At 42.2% G+C, this 26,535-nt stretch overlaps 1 protein-coding gene across 1 annotated transcript in view; it reads left to right on the forward strand.

Moving 5' to 3' along the window:
- The window catches only part of LOC104043640 (melanopsin-like), a 42,306-nt gene extending 18,299 nt beyond the window's left edge, over positions 1-24,007 (forward strand). Inside the window, 8 exon segments of the mRNA XM_064450843.1 lie at positions 630-763; positions 2,277-2,480; positions 2,908-3,079; positions 4,303-4,458; positions 9,043-9,150; positions 14,757-14,931; positions 19,113-19,262; positions 23,515-24,007. Of these exon segments, the coding sequence (XP_064306913.1) occupies positions 630-763; positions 2,277-2,480; positions 2,908-3,079; positions 4,303-4,458; positions 9,043-9,150; positions 14,757-14,931; positions 19,113-19,262; positions 23,515-23,883 (1,468 nt within the window). The 3' untranslated portion in view covers positions 23,884-24,007.
- The last annotated feature ends 2,528 nt before the right edge of the window (positions 24,008-26,535 follow it).

A 26,535-nucleotide genomic window follows, 5' to 3' on the forward strand; every position in this document is an offset into this window, starting at 1 on the left:
GTGGGGAAAAAAACTGGAAGTGATATTTGTTTTCTTTGGATAAACTTTGTTTGCAGACTGCCTGCTGCTTTCAAGCTCCTTGTTGCGGTGTTTAATGTCTGTTCATCTGCAGCTCAGTGTTTTTGTTATCTCTTATGAGAAGTGGATGAACAAAAGGTTTTTTTACAAATCTCTGTGCATACTCTGCTTCTGCTGTAGCACTTTGCAAAGGGTCATTTGTTAGTGGTAATGCGGTGACTTTTCAGGTCAGCAGCTTAAAAAACTTCACCAAAAGCAGCTCCTTTGGCTCTGTAACCTGCTTCAGGTGCTGGTCTTGTGCAACGCAGGATGCTCGGTGTTACTGCTCTTATAGGGAACTGCTCTTCTCCTGAACAAATCCATATTTTTCAAGACAGCTGGAATTCTCCTCAGTTTGAAGAGGAAACAATCCATTTTATCCCCACGGTTACTGTCAGTCATTCTGAAATGATTATATCTGTAGCTGCATTAATTTAGTGATGATTAGCAATTGATTGTAAGTAACGACCAACTCCAACCTGGATAGTATTTGTTTATGCTAGTAAGCAAAGTTATAAAGTTAACTGTTCTCTTTGCCTATTTAAAAATAACGTATTTCTCATGTTCTTAAGCAACAAGAAGCTGAGGACACCCCAGAACTACTTTATAATGAATTTGGCTGTGAGCGACTTCCTGATGTCGGCTTCTCAGGCACCCATGTGCTTTGTCAACAGCTTGCACAGAGAGTGGATACTTGGAGATATAGGTACTTTTGAACACTAATTCATACCTCACTGGCTCTACACTGTCTGCAGCCTATTTTAGCCATAACAACCTTGGCTTGTGCTGTGGAGACAGCAGCACAAGACTCTTGAGCGACAACCCAAGTTCCCGACACCATCAGTCAGCATGATGGCACATGTTTTGTGTTATAGGTTTGATTCTTTCATCTTTCTTTCTTTTGGAAAGAAAGGAGTCAACATTAACATGTAATCTTGTTACTCTTTAGCTTGTAAGAGCAGCTGCTATGGCTGAAGATAGGTACAAAAGTTTTATTAAGTTGTAAATATTTTTTCTCTATCAGTTTAAGAGGGAGTTAATACCTTTGTTTAGAAATGTATGTTGATATTTATTAGCATACTTCTAGGAATCTCACATTTATTTAAGAGATTTAAATAATGATAGTCAATTGAGGACTTTGCAAATTTAAGCTCCTTTCTTTCCAATTGCAAGAAAGAAAAGGTGATTCACGCTCAAATTATAGCTGAAATATGAGTATAGTTAGTCCTCAGGGCACTCGATGCTGTGCTTGGTGCTGCTCATCACATCAGAGGGTGAAAATCTGTGCCGCATAGTGGTCATGTATTGGTGGAGCAAGCCCAGAGACCGTGTATTATTTAGCAACACAGAAGGGGTTCTTCTTTAGCTTGAGAATGTTTTTAGTTTTCCTCATCCCCTTAGATAAAATCAGTGTAAATTACCATGCTGCCACAAATGAAGCAATTGATTTGGGTTGAGTGGGATTTGGTCCTTAATTGCAGGTTACTTATAAAGACTTTAGAAGTCTGCTTTAAGGTTAAATCTGGTATTTTGACTGCCTCCTATTCCAGGTAGGCTGTTGTCTATAAGCACACGGGGAGATGCAAGAGCTCAAAAAATGAATGATTATTCATCACAGGATTCTGAATCAAATTAGGGACAGTGTAACTCTACACGTTTTTATCTGCTAGCACAATGTCTGAATGCAAAGAAGGGGAAAAAAAACTGTTTCATGTAAAAACTGTCAGTTCCTTTAAAAAGTGTTGCTATTCAATATAGAAGCTGGAGCTATGTTTTATAGCTGGTCTTTTAGCCATCAAATTTAAACCACCTCTACATTTTAAGCCAGATAAGCCAAAATAATTTTTCAAAACATCATCCGTCATTAGCAGACAGATGTCTGCTACAGCCTGTTAAGATCAATATATTGGGCAACAGTCCAGGAAAATGTAATGTTAATTAGATTGGATTTTCTTTGAGGCAGTTTTCCACTGACAAAAGGTTCCCAGCTGCAGCCCGCAGTGGAGAATACGACTTCTTAAATACATACGTTTGTATTTTATTAATAATTGTGGGGTTTTTTTCTAAAAAACAATTATCAAATTGTGAGGCTAAGAAACTTTTTCTAATGGGAAAGAAGTCATGAGCCAGGAAAAAAATGTGAGGTTTATGATGTCAGGCTCTGAGAGAAAACGTGTTTGTTTTAAGAAAATCCCTGATGTTTCCATTTTCTGCTTCAGGCTGTGACTTGTACGCCTTCTGTGGGGCACTCTTCGGAATAACCTCAATGATGACTTTATTAGCTATTTCGGTTGACCGCTACTTTGTGATCACTAAGCCCCTGCGATCCATGCAGTGGACTTCAAAGAAACGGACCGTGCAGATCATCGCTGTCGTGTGGCTGTACTCGCTGGGATGGAGCGTGGCTCCGCTCTTCGGGTGGAGTATGTTGTCTGCTCTCTGTTTCTTCTAGTGTTCCCTATGCGGTCTGTTTTCGCCTTTCTCAGGGCATGAAAAATGAGATTTTTGATAAGTTCTCTGGTGGATGTTTAGCCACCACTTGATGGTTTGCTGTCGTACCATGTCTCTGCACCTATTGCAGTGCAGATACCCTCCTCCCCGCTAACCCCAGGATATATTCAGGCAGAACAAATTGCAGATGGAGTATTAGGTGTATCTCAGAGTCTGGTTGTCAGGATCTCCCCTCCGTGTCTACACTTGTAGTCTCAGACCACACGTATAATATGTCATGCATAGCTCTTGAAGACTACGTATATGGTACAGGGTTTATTTTAATTGATCGGTTGTTGGATCAGCAACTGTGCAAGCTTCGGGTGTATGTGTAAATAATGTATTCCATGTATTTCATAGGTTCCTATGTGCCTGAGGGCTTGATGATATCCTGCACATGGGACTATGTAACCTACTCGCCTGCAAACAGAAGTTACACCATGATTTTATGTTGCTGCGTGTTTTTTATTCCCCTGATAATAATATTCCATTGCTATTTATTTATGTTCCTGGCCATAAGACGTACTGACAGGTAAGCAATGTAGCTGAAATAAGTAAATCTCCCTTTTCTTGTATTAGAAGATTTTCTCAATTTCTTCAGCTTCAGAAAAATCTAAATAAAAAAATAACCTGAACTGAAATTAGAAATAAAGTGGCAGAACACGAACAGCTGTAACTGGAGAAACATTTTTGCCAGTGTAGAAACTGGAATGGATTTATGTATTTTGGAGTAGGGAAGGAAGTCTCTGGTGGTTTTGATCCTGGCACAGAGTGTGGTAATTAATAGTGTATCAGGTAACTTGATAGCTTGGACCATTTGTATTTTGGATTTGCAATACAAGGAACAGAGTCCCTATGCATTCCAGCCCAGTTTTCAGCCCCAAGGGATGATAAATAGCATGTAGCAATGGGGGCATCATCTGCATCTGAGCAGATGTGAACATACCAGTCCTCATATTTTTTGACAGTTTTATTTACGGCAGACATCCCAGAAAACCTTGTGATTCACTCAAGCGTCACAACTGCACACACAAAATCTGGCTGTATTTGTTAGGGCAGTTTTTTTTCCAAATTCTTGGTCTATATTTGAAATAAAAACTCAGCAGGGTGTTAGCTCTGTAGAGTAACTTCATTCTGCCAGTTATTTTTCTCCTAATGAGCACATGACTTATCTTTGGTCTGATCCAACACCAGCAGTGTCCTCAGCTCTGATGTCTTTTCTCTGCACCTATCTGCAGGCACTCGAAGTCGTTTGGCTTCACAAGGCTAAATTCTAGTTTTACAAGCATATTTAGCTGTATGTTTAAATTGAAGTTCTTACTGAGCTCTATTTTTGGCCTTGGTCTTGGTTTTTACTATGCTTTGTGTGTGCATATTTGATACCAAGTGAAGGAGTAAGGAATGCATCCTTAAAACAGTGGTGTCCTGTATACTCATGAAGCACAGTGGCTGCAAGATTTTTCTATGCCTTTTGCTCACTAACACAGTAAACTCACTTTACGGGTATGTTCACAGTGCACCAGGAAACAGTTTGTTATCCTGCTGGCTGGTAATGACTGTCTTCAGCCTGAAATATATATTCATTTCACAACACTGATATGCAAAAATTGTTATTTCTATGCTAAAGTATATAAAATGCAGGGAAAGATGAAATCTGCTTCATTTTGCATATTGCCGAGAATGCATTATAGAGGTTGCACCTCGTTTTTTCACTGTCCTGCTGACATATCTGTAATTTTTTGTCCCTTCTCACAGAGATGTTCAAAAGCTAGGGTCCTGCAGCCGGAAATCCTACCTCTCTCAGTCCATGAAGAATGAATGGAAACTGGCAAAAATTGCTTTTGTGGTCATCATTGTGTTTGTCTTGTCCTGGTCCCCATATGCTTGTGTCACCTTGATTGCCTGGGCAGGGTAAGTCAAAATGTAACCCAAAGAGCATGGGTTATTCTAAAGTATGATTAGTACTGCCACCCACAAGAAAGAGATCTCCCTTCAGAATGGGTTTTAAATGGTTATTACGTTAGACGTAATATTTCTTTTTTCATTATATCCTTGTGGCTAAAGCCAGGAAAGGGGTTGTCTATGGATTTTAAAACTGCTATGACTTTTTATCTACATTTTTGGTACACAGTTTCCTCTCCCCTCTGGTAGTTACTTTGAATGAATTGGAGGAATGACCTCTCTTCTCTCCTAATACCTGTTATCTCAAGAGGTTTCCACCATACACTGCTGCTTCTGACAGAGGGAAGAAGAGGTGAAATTTCCAGATCTTCACCATTGAGGTCCCATCTTCCTCCAACCCCTCTCTGCTCCAAAGGAACCTGTTGTCTTGTCACTGCATGTTCTTGATTTCAAGGTCAGGTTGGACAGGGCTTTGAGAGGGTGCCACAACTTGTCAAAAGCACTGATTACTATCTTCTGCTACTCCTCCATGTGGGCACAAATGACGCTGCAAGCCAGAGTCTGGGCAGAACTAAGCAAGACTATAAAGCTCTGGGAAAGGAAGTCAAAAATATTGGTGCACAAGTTATCTTCTCCTCCATACTACCTGTCAGAGAAAAATGGGCAACTAGAAATAGGCAAATAATTCAAATCAACTCCTGCTTATATGGCTGGTGTCAACGTGAGGGTTTTGGCTTTTATGAAAATGGGGTGTTCTTCAACAACCATAGGCTGCTAGGGCGGGATGGACTCCCCTTGTCTGGAAGGGGCAAGGGAATCTTTGGCAGCAGGCTGGCAAACTTGGTGAGGAGGGTTTTAAACTGAGGAACTCTGGGGGAGAGGGACAAACTGGCAATGCTACTGCCATCACACACAATGGGAGAATAAGACAGAACAACCTGAGCAGTGATAAAGGTGCCGTGGCGGCCTCATGCAATGGCGACCAGGAGACCAACCACCTCAAGCGTTTGCATAGCTGTAGTGGGTCCTTGTACATCCCTCCGGGGAAACCTGTGTACTCAAGCACCTTTCTGAAACACCTGTACACCAGTGCACGCAGCATGGGGAATAAAAAGGAGGAACTAGAGGTCTGTGTGTGGTCGCAGGGCCATGATCTCACTGCAGTCACAGGGACATGGTGGGATAGCTCGCATGACTGGAATGTGGTCATGGATGGCTACAGGCTTTTCAGGAGAGACAGACCAGTGAGACGAGGGGGGGAGTTGCCCCTTATGTAAGGGAGCAACTGGAATGCATCGAGCTCTGCCTTGGAGTGGAAGGAGAACAAGTTGAGAGCTTGTGGGTAAAAATTAAGGGACAGCCAAATATGGGCGACATCGTTGTGGGTGTTTGCTACAGGCCAGGTGATCAAGAAGAGGAAGCTGATGAAGCCTTCTACAGACAGCTGGAAGCAGCCTCGCAGTCCCAGGCCCTGGTCCTCATGGGGGACTTCAACCACCCTGGTATTTGCTGGAAAAGCAACACGGCGAGCCATGCACAATCCAGAAGGTTCCTGCAGAGCATCGAGAACAACATTTTGATGCAAGTGGTGGAGGAGCCAACGAGGTGAGATGTGCTGCTTGACCTTATCCTAACAAACAAGGAAGGGCTGGTTGAGGATGTGAGAGTTGGGGGTAGCCTTGGCTGCAGTGACCATGAGATGGTTGAGGTCAGGATACTGTGAGGCAGAAGCAAGGCTACGAGTCAGGTTACAACCTTGGACTTCAAGAGGGCGCACTTTGGCCTCTTCAAAGACCTGCTAGGAGGAATCCCATGGACTAGGGCTCTGGAAGGCAGGGGTGTCCAAGAAAGCTGGACAGTATTCAAGGACCACTTCCTCCAAGCTCAAGATCGGTGCATCCCCAGGAGGAAGAAGTCAGGCAGAGGAGCCATGAGACCCACATGGATCAGCAAAGAGGTTCTAGAGAAACTCAAATGGATGAGGGAGATTCATAGTGTGTGGAAAAAGGGACTGGCCACTTGGGAGAAATATAGGAATGTTGCCAGGGTATGCAGAGGTGCGATGAGGAAGGCCAAGGCCCACTTGGAATTAAATCTGGCAATGCATGTCCAAGATAACAAGAAGGGCTTCTTCAAATACATCAGCAGCAAAAGGAAGACTGGGGACACAGTGGGCCCACTGCTGAACAAGGAAGGGGCCCTGGCGACACAGGATGCAGAGAAGGTGGTGTTACTGAACACCTTCTTTGCCTCGGTCTTTACTGCTAAGGCTGGCCCTCAGGCATCTCAGCCCCCAGAGAAGAGAGGAAAAATCTGGAGAAGGGAACACTTACCGTCAGTTGAGAAGGATTGGGTCAGAGATCACCTATGCAAACTGAATCTTCGTAAATCCATGGGCCCCAATGGGATGCACCCAGGAGTGCTGAGGGAGCTGGCAGACGTTCTTGCTGAGCCACTCCATCATCTTTGAAAGGTCATGGAGGACAGTAGAGGTGCCCGAGGACTGGAAGAAAGCAAATGTCACTTGAATCTGAAAAGGGCAAGAAGGAGGACCTGGGGAACTATAGGCCAGTCAGCCTCACCTCCATCCCTGGAAAGGTGATGGAGCAGTTCATCCCGGAGGTCATCTCCAGCCATGTAGAAGAAAAGAAGGTTATCAGAAGTAGTCAACATGGATTCACCAAGGGGAGATCATGCTTGACCAACCTGATAGCCTTCTATGATGGTGTGATTGGCTGAGTCGATAAAGGAAGAGCAGTGGATGTTGTCTGTCTTGACTTCAGCTAGGCATTTGACACTGTCTCCCATAGCCTCCTCACAGGCAAGTTAAGGAAGTGTGGGATGGATGAGTGGACAGTGAGGTCGATTGAGAACTGGCTCAACAACAGAACTCAGAGGGTCGTGATCAATGGAGCAGAGTCTGGATGGAGGCCTGTCACTCGTGGTGTTCCCAAGGGGTCTGTGCTGGGTCCAGTCCTGTTCAACATATTCATCAATGACCTGGATGATGGGACAGAGCGTCCCCTCAGCAAGTTCGCTGATGATACCAAGCTGGGAGGAGTGGCTGATACACCAGAAGGCCGTGCTGCCATCCAGCGAGACCTGGACAGGCTGGAGAGCTGGGCCAATGGGAACCTCATGAAATTCAACAAGAGCAAGTGCAAGGTCCTGCACCTGGGGAGGAACAACCCCAGGCACCAGTACAGGCTGGGGGCTGAGCTACTGGAAAGTGGCTCTGTTGAGAAGGACCTGGGAGTGCTGGTGGACAAGAAGCTGACCTTGAGCCAGCACTGTGCCCTTGTGGCCAAGAAGGCCAACAGTACCCTGGGCTGCATTAAAAGGAGTGTGGCCAGCAGGTTGAGAGAGGTTATCCTCCCCCTCTACTCTGCCCTAGTGAGGCCACATTTGGAGTGCTGTGTCCAGTTTTAGGCCCCTCAGTTTAAGAAGGACGTGGAACTGCTTAAGCAAGCCCAGCAGAGAGCTACCAAGATGGTCAGGGGACTGGAGTATCTCCCTTATGAGGAAAGGCTGAGAGACTTGGGTTTGTTCAGCCCGGAGAGGAGAAGGCTGCGGGGGGATCTTGTCAGTACTCATAAATACCTGAAGGGTGGGTGTGAAGAGGATGGGGCCAGACTCTTTTCAGTGGTGTCCAATGACAGGACAAGGGGCAATGGGCACATGTTGCAACACAGGAAGTTCCACCTGAATATGAGGAAACACTTCTCTCCTGTGAGGGTGCCAGAGCAGTGGCACAGGCTGCCCAGGGAGGCTGTGGAGTCTCCTTCCCTGGAGACATTCAAAACCCACCTGGACAAGATCCTGTGCCCCCTGCTCTGGGTGTGCCTGCTCAAGCAGCAGGGGCTGGACAAGGTGATCTCCAGAGGTCCCTTCCAACCCCTACCATTCTGTGATTCAGTGAACTTCATCTAGTGAAAGAGGTCCCTGCCCCTGGAAAGGGGGTCAGACTAGATGATCTTTAAAAGTCCCTTCTGACCCAAGCCATTCTGTGATTCTATGATACTGATTGTGATTATCCTGTGCTGACATTGGTCACATGTGAAAGACTGTGGGAGCTTAAAGTCAGGGGGAGAATATTGGTTTCAAACCACTTCTACTCCTTTCCTCCTTTTGCGGTGTTTGCAGCTGAGTCATTGACACCCACTACTGTGCAGCACAGATGTTGCTGCTGAAAGATTTTTAGGTTTGTTTCTGGTTTCTTTTTTATTGCCATTCCCTTTCCCCAGATGGTCACAATGGAGGTTGTCTGGGTTTTGGGTTTGGTTGTGGTTTTGTTTTTTTTTTTTCCTAGTGTAGAAACAAGGAAGGTGATTCTTTGTGTTCCTGGTCATCCTTAAATAGATAACTAATCACTGGCATGTCTTTCATCTTTTCCAAATGAATGAAACCAAGTATATGCTATCAAATGCAAGCCTTTCATTTGAGCAAAGGACGTATTTGAATGAATTAACATTTCAAGGGTATTTCTTATCAAGACATCACAGCACAAAAACAGTCAGAAAGTGTAATATGTTTTAGTAATTTAGTATTAATCCATGGCATAGCTGTGTGTGTAATCTTTTTGCTTTTTTTCAGTCGCGGCAACACCCTAACACCATATTCCAAAACTGTACCAGCAGTTATTGCCAAATCTTCTGCCATCTACAACCCCATCATATATGCAATAATTCACCCAAGATACAGGTACAGTAAGCATATAGGTATGTGTATAACTGTACATGCAAATGTGTTTTTTACAATGAAAAAACTACCCCTGTTCCTTCAGCCTTGCCCCATGTGATGCATGCTCCTGCCCTGACCACCCTGTGATGGCATCTGGATGGCCAGATGCTGCACCGCATCCATCTGGTACAGGGCAGACAAGCTGCACATGGAGCTCCCGACATGGCCAGCATAAGGGGGAACAGTCCCTTTGTCACCTTACTTCCCCCTCACAGCCCTGCTCCATCCTGTGGAGCTGCACAACACCACAGCTGACGGGAGGAAGAGGTGATGCTCAGGGTCGTCTTTTGCCATATCAGGGACGGATGCTAAAGTGCACTCTCTGGATAATAGGTCCCAACCAGCAAGGCTCAAAAATCACATCATCACCAATTTAAGAAGCTATATATGCATATGTTTGAGGCTTGATTTTCTGAAGCATTTAAGTTATTATTTTTACACCAACATCACTATTAATGTAAACAAGTTGCTGGTCTTTGGGAGAAGCTCTGTAAGAACAAAAGAGCATTTTCATAGAAGTTCTGTGCAAGGTGAGAGCTGTAGGAAACCAGTAATCCAGACAGCTCCCTGAAAATGACTAATATTTCCAAATATACTGAAAACACTGCTTCTTTTATTAGCAGGCTTGCTGGCTCTGTCAACAAGTATTTGCCTTCAAAAAATAAAGCAGATGTTTCTGAAATACCCTCCTTAGTGGAAAGAAGTATCTTCTGAAGGCTCAGTTTTCATATTTGTTTCGTTTAGTTGTCTTGGGTAAAAGCTTCTTCATTCTTTACCTTTTTCAAAAAGGTAAAGGTATTAGCTTTGACTTAAAAAAGAAAAAAAATGTTGTTTTACACTTCACTAATGTGGTGTAGTGTAAATCTGGGCAAAATGTGATGTTGGTCACTTCTCTGAAACATTTCAGTTGTTTTTTGCAGGCATAAAATATTTCTGAACCTATGCCTTCATAAGCAAATTATTCTGCATTTTCATTCTACTTGTAATTACAGATATCAATTACTGTATACTTTAAAACAGAAAACTGTGCCAACCAGCACAATTTCACTAACAAATAGTCGAACACTATCCAGTCTCAACAAGCTGCATGGCTAGCCAACTTTTTTTGCCTTTTTATTTCCCTCTTAATTCCCTCACAGAGAGTGAATGAGTTTCTGAGCTGAAAGCTATGAATTCTGCTTTTCATTCAGCCCCCCTGACTGCAGTAAGGTAAGGGATAGAAAGTATAAAGATAACTTTTTCCCACAGAGTGGATGATTAGAAAGGTAGCAGTGCATTGTAAAAAAAAGATTTCCATACTGTCACTCTGATGGGAAACCTGCAAGATTAGGTGAATAGAATGATAATTTACCATAAAAGACACTCCTCCAAAGAGTCAGAAACCTTTCCCTTCACAGAAGAAGTTCCATTATAATCTCCTTTAATAACCTCTTTAGAGAGTCCCAGTTGGTCTCCAGAGACCAGCTCAGCTTTCCCCAACATTTAGGAAAAAACATGAGAAGGAACCACCTTGCATTTCAGAAAGGCCACCTGCCCTTTGAGCTAGCTAGGATCTGGAGGCGTGCGTAGTATGGACACATCAAAAATTATTGTATCTTCAGTCGTGTGGTCCTGAAAGGAGTTACAATGTACTTCTGCAAGGGAATAAGCTGTCATGGTGTTCTGCTGAATGGTGTCAAAAAAGGACAAACTTGCGCCGCACTTCCCAGACACTACGCAAGCTAAAACTTCATTTTTGAAGTCATCATATTATTTCAAAATTTCCTCCCAGCTTCAGCTGAGAAAGGTGTTCAAGTACTGGTGAAGTCAGTCACTTCCGTTAAAACTTCTAAAATACTTGGCTTCCAAAACTCCAGCAAAAGCAGTTTTTTGGGGGGTTGTTTTGCGGATCTTTTGTTTGTTTGTTTAATGTGAGGAAAGGAATACACCTCCATTGTGCTCCCAGCCTTATCTCCAGCTTCAGATCAGCTCCCAAATATTTCTTTTCACTGTTAACGACTCTCAGCAGCTTACACAGAAGAAGCTATACCTCACATAAAAGATACAGCTCAGAGCTTGCAATTTCCACATGTAGCTGTATGTAATGTGGTTTTAAAACATTGACGGTAAAAAATGCTTTATTATATAAAAGGAGAAATTCTTGTAACAGAACTGTTATTCAGCGTATCTCTAGATTTTCCCGCGTCTCTCAAAGCCTATCTACCACAAGGGGATGCTGTGTCAAAAATTTGGATGAAACACGGCAATGTTGTAGAGGGTGATATATGTGAAAAATGTATAAATGCCACTAGATGGCAGGGCTAGCCATTGGTATGAGGTTTGTCTCGCCCGTGAAGAGGAAAAGCTGCTAGGTCATATTGCCTGAAAACTAGGATTTGGGAGCTGGAAAAAGAGTTCATTGGTTTGAATGTGCGAAAGTGTGGCTGTAAGAATGGTTAAACCTTCTCAGAAGGCTGCTGGAAATATACCTAGAAATAGCAAAAACATATATTTTGTTTGAAGATGTCTGAGATGGTAACTAACACCATTTGCATCCTCCAAAAACCGGAGCCCGTATTTGTTTCTGAAGGTTGTAGAGGATTTTAGTTTGTAATAAGGGAATGACTACTCTCCAATGGCTTGCAGAAGTTCAATGAGAAGATTTGCATGGCTGACTGACACAATATCGACCCAGTATTTTTTTCTGACCCAAAGCTATTGTGTTCAGTGATTCTTTATATTATTTTTGCAAGGTCAAGAGAGTGTTTTCAAAGCAGGTACAATATAGCGAACTGCTTCAATTAGGGTTTTTTCCTACAAGCATTGGCTTTTCAAAGTAAGTGTGTTAAAAGGCTGGAGTCCACAATAGGATTTCAGAGACTCAAACTGTGGGGCATTTTTCCTGCTTCTTAATTTGTCTTTCTAGACATATCAACACAAGAAATGTTTATGCAGTTGTTTTGAAGACATTTTATAAACTTGGTAGTCATCCAGTCAGGAAAAGAATTAATGTTGGGTCCCTTGTGATGAATCAAGCATGTAGTTTTAAAACTCAGAAAGCAGCTACAGTAGGCCAGCATGTCAGCTGGTGAAAATATTTTGGCAAGACCAACTTTGCTTGAACAATGAATAATGAATATGTATGTAAAGATCGGGGTTTCTGGATAATTTCCATATCTTCTACTAATTCACATTATGCCTTGAAAGTCATTTATCCAATGATGGATAAATGGGCTAGTCTGTTCAGGTCCAAGACTTAAGTGGGTTTTAGTGAGGAATAAATCGTCATTTTGTATTGGAACTATTGAACTGGGTTAAACCTACGTTCTTTTCCAAACCTTTCTAGAAAGAGGCACCGAGCAATCAGGATCTAAAGAGTTCAGATGTGGCTCAAACCAATGATGTAATGCCACCAAAGCAAGTTGCTTTTTTGCACATAGAATAACTGTTGCTGCGTCTTAACAGCCCAACAAATCAAGTCTTTTTGTGGGGTTTCCTTACATTAAGCAATGAAAAAAGTACATTACCATGAATGTAACTGAAAATGAAACAGTGACCGTTGTGCTAGCATTTTGCTTTTAAGAACTGGTCTAAAAGGTTAACTGTTATATACATGAAATACGGTTTTGTGGGTGAAGAATGGCTTCACTCTAACAACCTGTACGTGAGCTGTAGAGAGCATTGCTTGGCTGATGTTAGAGTTGTTGCAGAAACTTCCTTAAAGTTTGGAAGTTTTAGGTTTTATAATCATTTGTTCATAGCAAATGGGGAAATTCTGCATCTCCGTGTTTCCAAGTTGCTCCCAAGTGAAGCACAATATTACAGAAATGGTTTATTCAAAACTGCTCCATGATAAATAACTGAATAATCATGAATAATTTTTATTTGCAATATTTTTCAAGAAGTTGTTTGCAATTACTACATATTTGACTTTGGGTGATTTTTATTTCAGAGGATTATAAAAATATTATCAAATAAGCACCTCAGGTTTATACCTATTTTGTATTTCACATGCGCAGTATTAAAACTCCCTTCAAAATCCATATTTTTGTCTCAGCCCACAAAATGTCCCTCAACAGTTCTCCAAAATATTACTAAAATTGAAACTCTGGTCCCTCAAGACATCAAAAATGCTCATACGTTGCCCTTGAAATTTTACCATCAGACATCCGTTTCCTGAACTTCTAGTGTGAGGAGGTCTCTGCATGACATCCCACTTAATAAACAGGATGGTATGTTTTACACCAACTTGAAGTTATTGAGTAGTTTATGGACCCAGGTAGGCCGTGGCAGACAGCAAAAGCTATGTCTATGTCCAAGGGAAGCAGCTTGGTGAGGGTCTGCCACCTCACCAGCAGGTGTCTTGTCAGAATCCAGAATGATGGTGTGGGCAGAAAGATTTCTTCAGTCCTAACCTCCATTGTAGGCACACAGCTGCTTGTTCAGCTGCCTTTGAAGTTAGAGAGGAAAGACATGCAGATGCCTGGTCTACTGAGAGTGGTGATGATGCCAAATATTGGGATTTGGCAGTGGTGGGTTACTTTTTGTTTTGGTTTTTTTTTGGATTGACAAACTAGTGATCTCATCTTGTGATTCCACAGTCAGGTCTCTGAAACTTTAACACGTGTGATCTTTACTGAGAATAAACATTATGATTTAAAATGTACTAGTTATTCAGCAAACCTGGTAACTACAGAAGCAAAGATTTTACAATATGCATCTACCTGACCTGCATCTCAGTGTAAAGCCAGTGTACTAACATCCTCCATTGAACATTAAGTCCCGCATATCAATTGTTTTCCATATACCTTGTTGCTGCCTCACTTCTTGACTTATTGGTTTAGTTTTGTCCCTATATTAGCTTCATCTGTTGGGCTGAAATAATGGATGGGGTAGCACTGGGGAGGTGTTATACCAAATGCATCACCTCACCAGTCCTCAGTGACAATGATGAGCAAGGCCAGCTGGCATTACGCGGGGGAGGCTCCTGGACTCTTCTGCTCTCTGCCAGGCTGAGGCTAGGAAGAATAGACTCACACAACCATTACTAAGACTATTATTTAATGAATTAGGCAGATTTTAAGCTCTTTGGGGCCTAGATCATCATCCTTCTCTGTGCTTGTATGGAGTGGTAATTCTTGATAGGAGTTTACAGGAGCTGCTGCAATACAAATAATATCTGATTCTTCTGGTCCTCTCCCTCTTCCTTTTTTCCACTTGTCCTGTGCCTGTGCACAGGGATGACCTTCATACCAGCTAACCTGAAAGTTTTCTGGGTTAGCCTTTTAATTAAATTGGAAGCAATCCATGCTCTTCAAGATATTTTCAATTCTTACTACTTATCCATACAGCTCTTCCATGTGTATTTTGATTCGAGGCCCAGACACCACCTGCTATTTTCCTTTCAGCCTGTTGAGTAGTTTCCACTAGATATACCATGCTGTTTCCATGTAGTTTTTCAGACCCCCTCAATCAAAACAGAAGCTGTGCTGACATTATGGAAAAACATGGTACTTTCACCACATGATTTTCAAAGCTGTGTTGTCAATGTGCCACTTGTGGTTTTTTCTTCTCCCATTTTCCTTCAGAAAAACCATCCACAATGCTGTTCCCTGCTTGAGGTTCCTAATACGACTATCAAAGAATGACCTCCTGAGAGGCTCCATAAATGAATCATCATTCAGGACCTCTCTCTCCAGCCATCACTCTCTTGCTGGCAGGACCAAGAGCACTTGTGTTTCATCAGTTTCCACTGGAGAAGCTGTAAGTCTTGTATTTTTTCCATGAAGGAAAGTGAGTATAATATTTCTTCGACTCCCAAAATTAGTGACTCTATAAATAAAAATTCAAAAATAGAGAATGGAAAACATGGGGGTGGGTAGCTATATTTTTGGGGTTATATGAGGTCATTTCTGCAAAGCCTTTCTGGGAGCTCATGCTGATTTCTGATTAGAAAAAACATCCAGGCCAGCATATCTGCATGACTCAGATGCTTACTGGGGCCATGGATGTTTGGGTTAAGCCTTTAATGTGAATTAAAAAGAGCCATTTGCAGGCATTCCCCATGTCACCAAACCTTTGCTACATAATTCAGTATCTGGTGAGGCTGGAGGACAGGAAAACCATCTCCATCTAAAGTTTTCTAACCTATCCAATAGCTGTTTTATTGTTTCAAAGGAAGCCCATTTTCTGCAGACAGGAAACATTTTTATTTGTCTCCCCGGATTTTAACTGTGAAGAGTGGAAGATTCCCACACCTGGAGCTAGATGGGGTGTTTTGTAAGCAGCACACCTCAAATCTCTGTAAGACTGGTGGTCTGGCTGAAGCATAGCGTGAAGAAGCAGTTGCCTATAGCATGGAGGCTTTTCCTAGGGAATAGTCACAGGTTAGAAACTCAGGATGTGTAACCTGTTGGTTTGGGTTGCGGTGGGGGGTTGGGGTTGGGAAGGAGGAGTGAGCCCTTTATTTCCTTCCCAACTAAGCAGAATTAAACAGAAAACAGGTCTCATTGCAGTAGGATTGAAGAAGTTAGAAATAAAAAAAATCCTTTGGCGTTCTTCACAGTGTCTCTCAGCAGGACCTTGCCTGCCTCTGTAAGTCACAAGAAGCTGGCCTTGCCAGCAGAGGTGCTGGGAAGGCAGCACCTGGGGAGGGCTGGCTGCTGCAGCAAGGGCTGGGCTGGGGCTGGCCCTCCTGGGCACCTGCACTGCTCCACACTCAGCTCGGGCGTAAGACACTTCCCAGAGCAATGGCTGCAGTCAGTAACCTCTCACAAAGGTATAAAACACCATGACAGGCTGCGTGACAAACTCTTGGCTCTCTCCTTGAGCCAGGTGCCAGCAGTCTGAGCAAGGATGGGGCTCAGTTATTAGCGTGCTGTAACCCACAGGCTGCTGCTTTCAGGGTGCTGGCGTCAAATGTCAGGCTGTGGAGTTTCTTTTCCCTGAAATTGTAAATATGTTGAGTATTTTTGGGAAGGCTGGGGTCCTTGGTTTGGAAATGAACCTAGGACCACCAGGAAAACCAGCATCAACAATGCACCATTCTTGAACAAGATAAGATTCAATCTTGAACAAGATTGAATTTTCTGCCTGAGAATGAAAGCTGTTCCTTTCAGGTAACAGCATCAGAGATATTTCTGAACTCTTTCATGGCAAACAGACAGTAAAACAAACACACCTGAGCAAAAAATGCACTGTTTACTGGGAAACCAAGCAGTCCCAGCCAATGTGTCCAGGGTGCTGACAAGAAATTCAGGTCTTCTGCCTGTGAAATCAAAAAACAGAACAAAATAACCCCACTTTAAGTGCCAGAGGGGAAGGCTCACTGCCTGAGCCCTAATGAGGCAAAATCTATCCCATTACAAAAGACAGGTTACTTTGCAGCCCATGCTGCTGCCTCTCTTGCACATTAACCATACAGCTGCATCAGGTAGACTTCCAGTTAAAATGGCTAATTGCATGTTGCTGGGTAGTCTCAGCCGTACAGCTTGTGCAGTTGTGAACTGTCTGGGGACAACGATCCTCTTCTACTTTGTGACTGTATATCACGTATCCCAGCAGCATTTCGAGCTATCAATACACAGCCTACAGGTTACTGTATTACAGACAAGTAATAATGATGATAACTAAAGATCATGAAATCACTTAAATGGGGCACGTTTTGTCATTCAAAATTAGCAAGTGTTTAAGCACCAGGCAGTGGACAAGCTACTTCTCAGGAGAGATCTGATCTAGAATTTAAAAGATTTTTCTATAGTGTTTCATAAAATATGTCTACCATAAAATTTGTTTTAAATTAAAACAATAAATAGAAGAGTGAAAGGCCTCTCTTAGCCTGGGCAAAGCCTTTTTTAGCATACTGTTTTTCAGATTTTAGTCCAAGTGTGTGATGGGACTCTCGTGGAGTGTGACACTACTGTACCACACCACACAGCATGAGGATCCCCAAATTTGCTTGCCTAGGTTTGCATAGTCTTCAGGGCATGGGGACCACATTCATGTTTATCTGGTTGCTGCTATATTAGGGCAAGAGACCTTAATGAGATACAAAAGAAAGTGTGACTCACTTTGTATGGGCTATGAAATTTAGTGTTTGTCTTGACTCTTGAAGATATTAATAAATGCATAGATATTTCTGTTGCAATGTAAATGAAAATGAGATAATCTGTCCTGCTGATGTAATTCCATTCACAGACCACTGATTACACAATGATGCATGAAAGTACCAACTGTGATGATTTCTTGAACAGTAAAATACCCAGATTATCCTTGCAATATGAGGTTAGTATATGCAACATGCCAATATCTTATCATGACCAAAAGAGTATACTTTGTTTGGTATTGCTTAACAGCTTGAGCAAACAGAGCACCCACACATATCTGTATCCCCCTCAAAATCATGGGGACTACTTGTCTGCTTAACTTGCACTTCATTCACTGGTTGTAGTGAGATGGAAATGCATTGACATAGTTTAAAAGAGGCATGTTCCTCATTTACTTAATTCCACCCTTTTTTGCTCCTTTCATCTTTCAATTTTCCTTGACTTAAAGCTTATTCCTAAATTCTCTCCCCATTAATCCTTTGTTTGATGTCAAATTAGGTAATTTCTGCTGGATCACCCATCCTGATCCAAGAAGCTTTCTGTTCTTCACTGTTTGTCACTACTTGGTTTTGGTTCATTGGGGTTAGCAGGTTATTGCGTATGTTTGATTGGGATTGCTGTTTCAAGAGATGGCAAAACGTGGATAAGAGGCTTCAGCCTTTGGCACAACTTTGGCTTAGGAGTCTCAGATAAAACGCCTGCTATTAGCTATGCACAGCACTGTGTTGTGCCGAGCTGATGCAGCCAAAGGTAATTGTTCCTGGGGCAACTGACAACTCAGTGCAGCTGTACAGATTTTAGCTGAAACAGCAGCTGTGGAAATAAAAGCTAATCTCAATGACTCTTACATGACAGCAGCACCAAGCGAAACTTTGGAATGCTTCAGTAAAGTATTGATGGGCAGGAATGACACCAGCAACACTGTAAAAGACGCAGCTGTTGCCACCAATGCTTTCCTCTGTGTGTTATATACATGTTAGTGTAGGGAGACAACATATTCATGAGTCACGTAAAGTTGTAGGAGGAGAGATAAACAGTTTGGCAATACGTGGATGTATGAGCAAGGTGATGCAGTGGAATTATGCACTAGCTTCTCACTTGTTTGGAGCCCTATCTATCTGTCGGTCTATCTATCCATATCTAAAAGTTTGTGTGGAAAATAGTGGAATGATCTCATCATTGATTCTCAATGAAAAAGCCACCACAAAGTTAGGGATGATGGATGGCCTCTGCCCAAGCCTGTAAATGGAACAGCATGGTTGCAATGTCATGATTGGGCTCCATTACTGGCATGCTCTTGGAAAATTAGTGCGGAGCCCACCCCTTGCCTCCCATCCACTGGTGATGGTTCAAAGAAGCAAGCTCATGGTGCCTGAGAAGCCCTGGGTGTTCTTGGTATCCAGCTGGGATGTGTACAAATGTGGTTTTGGACCTGTGCATGTCCACCGGTTTGTACCAGCTGATGGTCACACAGAATGCCATAAGGCACTTTAAACAGATTTGTTGTATTTGCTCCCATCTTTAGACTTCAGGTGTTGCACAGCTATAAGCATTGCACAAGCAATGAGATTAAAAAGGGTGAAAAACCTCCTGGTGAAAAGAGACTAAATAACTTTTCATTATTTCATTATTTCAAAGATTTTTTTTTTGTTCAAATAGTCCACGGTAAGAGACAAGATTGAAAATCAAGCCTCTCTCCAGGGGAGTTTTGAGTGTGAGACCTGTGTTAGAACAGCTTTAGTTTTTCTATAAGTGTGCATGGGTTCTGCTAGAGTTTGAGAACTTTTAGAATTTGAGAAAGACTGTAACTGGGTGAAATCCTTCCTCGTTTGTGATTAGACCTGGAGTGATGTAGAGCTTGACCCTGTAGAGCCAGTTCATAAGAAATGGCAGCCTCGCCGAAGTCATTCTTTCTCAACAAGTGTGAGACAGGAGAAGAGAGACCTGCTCCCGAAGACCTGCAGCTGTGATGCAGCAACTGCAGAAAAGGTAAGAAAAAAGTCTCTGCTGGGCACTCTTCATTTTACTATTAATCTTGCTACAGTACGTCATCTCTGGAATAATAATTCAGCCTTGATAACAATCTCTTTCTTCTGTAGGCTTTACTTATACTGATTCCAATGTCCTCTTCAGCCTTGCTGTTATTTCTCTTTTTGTGACTAACATGAATGTCAGTAATGCCTTATTAACTTTTTTTCCCTTATATGTTGCTTGTTTTTGGAAAGCCAGCATCAGCTCATAGCTCTAAAGCTGCGTTAAAGCACAGTCAGTAGTATCAAATGTAGGAAGTGGACTTTGCATGTTTATCTACTCCAGCTCTGGTTCTTCCCATCCCTACCCTCATGTCTACATTGTGGCAGCCTCCTTGTATTACAGAGTCAGGGCTGCAAAACAGAGTTTGGCATGATAGAAGCCACCCTTTTTCCTCTTTTCAGCATACATTAAAATGTTTTATTTTTGTTGAGGGGGAAGACGAGAAAGAAACTCCCATTTCTTCCTAAGGGTGGGAGAGTCTGGCAGCTGCCACCCTTCCCTCACTGAAAGAGGAGACGGTGAGTATGCAGCACATCTTCTGCAGATGCATCACACTCATTGCCCAAACAGCTGAGGTTTGCTGTCATGCGGCTGAGGAGCACCCCATTCCCTGAGGAACTGCTGAGGATGGGAGCTGTAGGTCACCCACAAGTCAGCTTCTGCCAGAACTGTATCACCAGATTCAAAACAAGTATTTGTATGGTGGCACCATTTCAAGCATGTATCAGCACTGCATTTTTAAGAAAGGAGGACTTACAATCCCCTGCCTGTGGCTGCACTGGGTAGCACCCAATTTTTGATGGAGGCACCCTTTCATGGGGTTATTTTAGTGTGTGTAACTAGACACTTGGGTAGCTACAGCACCTGCTTCTGTCCCCTGTACCCCCTTCAAGCTCTGAGGCTCATTGTCTAGAGACAGCATAGTTTAAAGCAGGAGTTATTCTTGCAATTTCCAGCAATCCGATGACCCAGTTCCTGCATGTGTCTGTCTTGTCTTCTTTCATGTGTCTCCTTAAGATGAAGTCAGGAGAAAAGTTGGTCTGTTCCTGAAACTGTTGTGCATAGGATTGATGGAAAAACAATGGCTTCAAATGTGGTGGCAGGCAACATGGGCTCAAATCTACTACCCACCTGCACTGCCCTCCATCAGTAGCCCAGTGTGTCCAAGGTTGTAGGCAAGTGGCAAAGACAAGAGATGTCTCCAGGTGCTGGAGAACTACTGGCTTTTGGTCTCACAAGGGAGTAAAAGGAAAATAGATCTGAGGTGGTTGCATAAAAGTGTTCAGTAGTACAATAAAATATTTCTGTATGCTGTAATTTAGTAACTGTGTAGCCCACAAAAAGGCTCAGACACTATACTCTGTCTTTGAAAGACATTTGTTGGATTATTTTGATAAATAGCTTTTAAACAGAGTGCCTTCGTGCTGAGGCTTTCAGTGGTGTTCACAGAGATGCGTGGAGTTTATTTACATTGAATGTTTGAAGCCTCCTTTACTTCTCTCAATATTTTCAGCTTCATATTGCACAGAAATCATTGCTCCTTTGTGTGTTAGATAAATGCATGAGTATTCATTCTATCAGAATAAATATTTATTTGTCAAGCTCAATGAGAGTGTTTCACTATAAGGCCACCCATTTATCCTTAAAAAAGCCCCACCAACCCTAAAGAAACCCCACTGCATTTTTAGATATTTATTTTAAGGTTTTAATAGCATTACTGAATTGTCTATTACTGAATTCCATTTATGGCACTTCCAAAAATGCTCACTTATGGAAACACAAGTGTGAATTTGGTGAAGGGTCACAAACTTTTTGATTTAACAAAATATGAATTTTTTTTTTAGGAAAAGAATCTTACTCTTCCTTCACTTTCTTTAAGAAGACCATCTCAAGAACACCTAAAAATTTATGTACTTCTCAATTCTTTTCACTGACCGAGGTCATGCCTCCTTAATGCACAGTTGCAGATGGGTTGTCAAAAAAGAAAATCTGTCCCTCAAGTGAATGTAAAAAAGCCAATCAGTGTCCTGGGCTTGGGGCTTTCCAGAGCATAAAAATACACGGGACTGTTTTCTGTGCTCCCACAAAGACATGATCCAGCCCCATGACTTATTGCAGTTAGTTAGGGTGGTAATGGACTTGATGTAGACTGACACCTGGAAACTTGGTGTGGCAGTCAAGAGGCCTTTTTGGAAGCACTAAAATGCAGCCATGTATTATGAGGATATGATAGGTTTGGATATTTGGTTTCAAAGGAGCGTTCCCACGTGTGCTCTGTGCATCCAGGCTTTGTGTCAAGGGAAATAACCGGTTCCGGTGTGAAAACTATTTAAAAAAAACCGTGGAAGTTGTGTCCTGCCCGCTAAGCCATATCCAAAAGAAACCTGTCCTGCTGCTGCAATGAAAACAGCACTTGAAACAGGGAAGAGTAGTTTTAGGTTTGGGTTTTTTTCATTCTGTTGTTATTGTTGGTTTGGAAGAACAGACTTTTCTTCTCTGACAAGTTGTTTTAAACCACTTTTTTTTAGCACATGGGTAGGTATAGCGGCTGGAGAAATTGTTATCGACAGGGATTGGTAAATGATTCCTACTTGTGGAATAGAATTACATTATGCTGCAGTATATATCAGTATCTAATTTTAAACACAGACAGACAGAGAGATGTGGGGGGAAAGGCGGGGGATAGGAGACAAAAAATTCTGGGGTTATAGTAAAAAAAATAAAAAAGAAATTGGTGTGAAAAAAAAAGTGTTTGGCTTTCTGTCTCTAAAACCAGACTAGACCTATGCTATGCAATAACATATTTTGCCAATCTACTTGCTAAGACTGAGGAGATGACCCCTAAATCTTAAAAAACAAACCAAAACCGAAACCAACCAAAAATACCCCAAAACCTCTTCCCTTTTGACTTAAGGAACTGTTTAGTTTGTCAGTATAAAGGCAGTATCTCAGGCCACGGACTAGGTGTACGCAAAGGGGGCCAAGATTACAGCCCCTGCTGGGGACTGTAATCATGCTAGAAACTGATCTAACATTTTAAGATGTTTCAGCACCAAACCCCTATAAATCCATGGGAACTACACGCCTGAATGCTTCAGGAAGACTAAAGTTGAATTAATGAGGTTTATGACTGGAACAGGAATATCTGCAATAGAGGAAAAATTTTACAAAACTGTTGTGGGAAGCTCAAGCTATGGAGAGACTCAGTGTAGCTAATTAATACACTTTACAATCTTATTAAGAGAAATAAATATAACTCTGAAAGAAGCTTTATAACAATTTGAGCAAAGCTTAGTCGTACTCTGAATTCCCTTAGGCTTCATGGGAATACACATAATAATGAAGTAGAAACTGCATTTTACTTTAAAGGTTGATTTTCCTCAGGAAGAAGGGAATTCAAACTTCTCTCTATATCTGGCACAGTGATTAAGTGATTAAAGGACCTTAACTGTCATTTTCTAAAGCAAGCCAAAATTGATTACTCATGCGTTCTGTTGTCAGTGTATTTAAATATTAACTAACACTTTCAAAACTTAGTTAGTTTACTCTGATTTTGCACGCTATGCACAAAGAGTTATGGAAAGGTCACAGAGGAGTTGCCATCAGGGCCAAGTCAGAAATTAGAGTTCTCCCAAAATAGGCAGATGGGAAATGGTTAGCACAGCAGGATCACAGTCACTGTTTTTCCCTTCTTTATTGGTGGAAGTACTGTTCAACGTATGAATGCAATGCCACCAACTGCCCTGAGGCAGTACCAGCAGCTATTTGGGGACACCATGATAGAGATTGTCACAACAACGGTGAAAGTTTAGGCAAATAAAGAACACAGCGCACTCGAATCTTATCTGAGAACTCTTCCTTGAGAGAAGTACAATTATCCAGTACCTTGAGATGTGTTAAAAATGGAGAATTTTTTTTTTACACATAAAATAAGTCAGATATAGGAATGGGCTTTTCTTTTTTTTTTTTTTTTTTTTTCTTTTTGGTCTCAGCTGATATTTGAACATGTCTTCTTTTGTTTCATTTAGCATCCTGCTTTCCAAGCTGTAGATGTCAACACATCATGATTCTCCCTCTTTCTAGTCAAAGATTCAGGTGTTTAGAAATTATGACTGGTGACTCAGCTACTGGTGGTAATGAATTTCAAATACTGGTTTCCATAGTCATCCGCTGTATGACAACACTAAAGCTTATATCTCCGCTCTAGGTTTCACTCTCTTCCAGCTGTTTGGAGAAGGTGCTTGGGTGGTCAGTCGTACGCAGTCCCCCTCCAACACTCGTGTCCAGCTCTCTGAGAGCAGCTTCTCTGCCTGTTGGTTTGAATAGCAGCAGTGTCAGCAGAGGAAGAGACTCAAATACTTCACAGATGACAACTCAAGAAAGTCAAGTTAACGGAGTCCTGGGCTCTATCATTAGCATCATCATCATTCCTACCTCAGAGACCAACCTATTTTGAGACGAAGAGGAAGAGACTGAATTATTCCACTTTCATGACAAAAAGGGCAATCTGCTGGACTTGGAAGGGCTTAGGTTGTCCACAGAGTTCCTTGAAGCTGTTGAGAAATTTCTATCATAATTTTGTCAAAAGAAAACTTTCCAGTAATTATTTTCTTGGCATCTTCTCCACTTAATTAGACCAAATAACCAAAGCCTTGTAGGTTAGATCATCAGACTTTCTGTATGTTTATACAGTAGTCACTAGGCAGCCTTCAGATTTATCTTTGTCCAGACCAGCTCAGGCATGGAAACAGGCTTTCTTTCAGATTGTGCTGCAGGAAATGAGCAGTGGAAGATTTGGCAGCACGATCAAGTGGCATGGGTCGAGTCAGCTGCCTGTTTCATGGGGCTCTGAATTGTAACCACAGATGGAGGTGCCAGCAGAAGGAAGAATACTGAGCTAGAGCAGGGGCAGCTGCTGATTGTTTCTGCTACCTGTGCACGAAACAGCATTCATATTTTGGCAGCTGTCTTCTGGATGGTGACGGGAAGCGCCACGAGACCACAGCTTCTGGAGCTTCAACCAGCCCCAGCCATAACGTGGAGGACTAGATGAACTGAACTATTTTTTAATCAAATTATTTTCAGCTTTTTGTTTTACTTTTTTAAATAGGCAGCTTGCTAAATGTAAATAAACAAACTAATGGTGTAACAGGAAAGTGACTGCTTGCTTTTAAAGTTTAGTGCTAGAAGCCTGGATTTTACCTCAGCATTAGCACGATCACCTGAATGTCAAAATGCAAGGTGCTATATGTTAAAACAGACGCTACTACCTGTAGCAGCATTTAGAGCACCTTCAAGAGTTACAGTCTTGATTAAATACATATGGATCCTAATGACTCTCTGATTAAAAGGGTGAATGTTCACAGCTGGCTTGACAAGTCATTGATAAAAATAAAGCCTTGGCTGCTATATATCACTTGTCTCTTCAGAGATTTGTTTTCTCTCCTCCTTGGAAATGACTCAGTGGATGTCGTCTTCTACAGATTGTTTACCAGAGGCCTTCAGAGCAGGTAAAACATCATCTTGGGGAGAAAGCTCCACATCACTATGTCATTTGCTACAGGATCTGCAGTTGCACCATTATCTGTGGTTACTGATTGTGCTTGTTTTATCTGTGCTTCAAGTTATGGCCTAGGCTCACAAGATCCTCCTAACATTTTATTCCTAATGCATTCTTCCTTTTGTTACTCATTCTTCCTTTTTATAACATGTTGTCCCCATTTTCCCTTTCAGTCTCTGACTTTCAAATGTAGACAAGTTGAGCTATACTGTTCTCCACATAATATCAGTATATCTTAGTAGAAAGCAGGCATTTCTCTGGATATAAAGCACAAATATTTGGTCCAGTGAGTCTAGTAGCATTCAGACATCCAACAAGAGAGTGAGAGTTTATGTTCATAGTCTCTCTTTATTTCTTTGACTGTATCCTAGATTGTGCAGAGCCCACTGAGACCATTTCCAAATCTTGTATATGCACTGGCTGGTCTCGAGAGGTAACTTCTCTTTTCCTGTTCTCCTGATGCAAAAAAAAAAACAGATGGAAAGCATAGAAGTATTTTTTTAAATTATTTTTTATTACAAAAGACGATAACACAAATCTTGTTTGCAACTAGCTAGGCAGGAACACCGCTGAAAAACAAACTAAAACCCAAAGCAGCGCAGGAGAGAGGGGAATGCCTCCAAATTCACAGACTTGAGGCTTTGCAGGGTGTCAGCACAGAAGACCTTTGAGAGGACTGAAACACTTCCTTTTGGTATAGGCTCTGCTTTTTTTTAGGAAAAAAACCAACCCTCTGGTGAGTTACAGAGGTGACTGCTGAGACAGGCTGCCTATTGCAATGCTGACACTCTTACTGCTGCTATTGAGGTACTCTGCTGTCTAGAGAACTTCATGAGAAACAAGACCAACATACCCCCTTACCTCGTGGAGAAGGGAGGAAAAAGGTGGTGGGGCTACTTCATGTGTGTGGTTCTCTGTGCACAGGCCCGGTGCGTGGTTCTGGGGTCCAGGTCTCAGCTGGGGCAGCACCACACTGTGGTACCTGCAGGTGGTTCGCCAGGCTGCTGAAGGCTCTGCCCACTGGTGCCCAGTTTTCTACTGGGGCCAGGCATCGTGCCAAGTTTGTCTGCAATCAGCTTGGCATTTCCCAAGGCAATTCCTCCATTCAGGGACTGGTGCAGTGAGCAGGCAGCATGGCGCAGCTGCCAGGGACCAGGACGGGGACGTGCTCGCCTGCAGCTCCTCGGTGCCAGGCTTTCATCCAGTGCGTGGTTTTTGCCACAAAGAGTAATCAAATGTTAATTAAACACAATGTTCATGGAAAATGGGGGAGGCTTAATCCTAGGCTAAACATATTGTTTTGCCACCTCATTATTTTCATTGTTTTGCTGAATGTGTCCTCGCTGATTTGTTTTCTTTTTCCTATCAACTGTGCAGTCAATGACTTTACTTCTTCTTATGTTTAATATCCTCAGCTGCTGTGTTTCCCTTCTTGAGCCAGATGTTGGGAAGGAAGCGTTCTTATAAGACTTCCAAGTCTTATACCTGACTTTTATTGTTGTAATTACTTTAAAAAACAGTAAGAAAACGCATTTGGTGTTCCAAGATATAAAAACATGCCCTGGAGCAGATTTTGCACTCAAATGTTGACAGACTTGTACTGATAAGATTGTCGGCAGGATATTGCCGTAGTTTCCAATGGAATGAAGAAAGTAAGACCTGAAGTAA

This window comes from Phalacrocorax carbo, chromosome 4, assembly GCF_963921805.1.
Source record: "Phalacrocorax carbo chromosome 4, bPhaCar2.1, whole genome shotgun sequence".
Classification (NCBI taxonomy): Eukaryota; Metazoa; Chordata; class Aves; order Suliformes; family Phalacrocoracidae; genus Phalacrocorax; species Phalacrocorax carbo.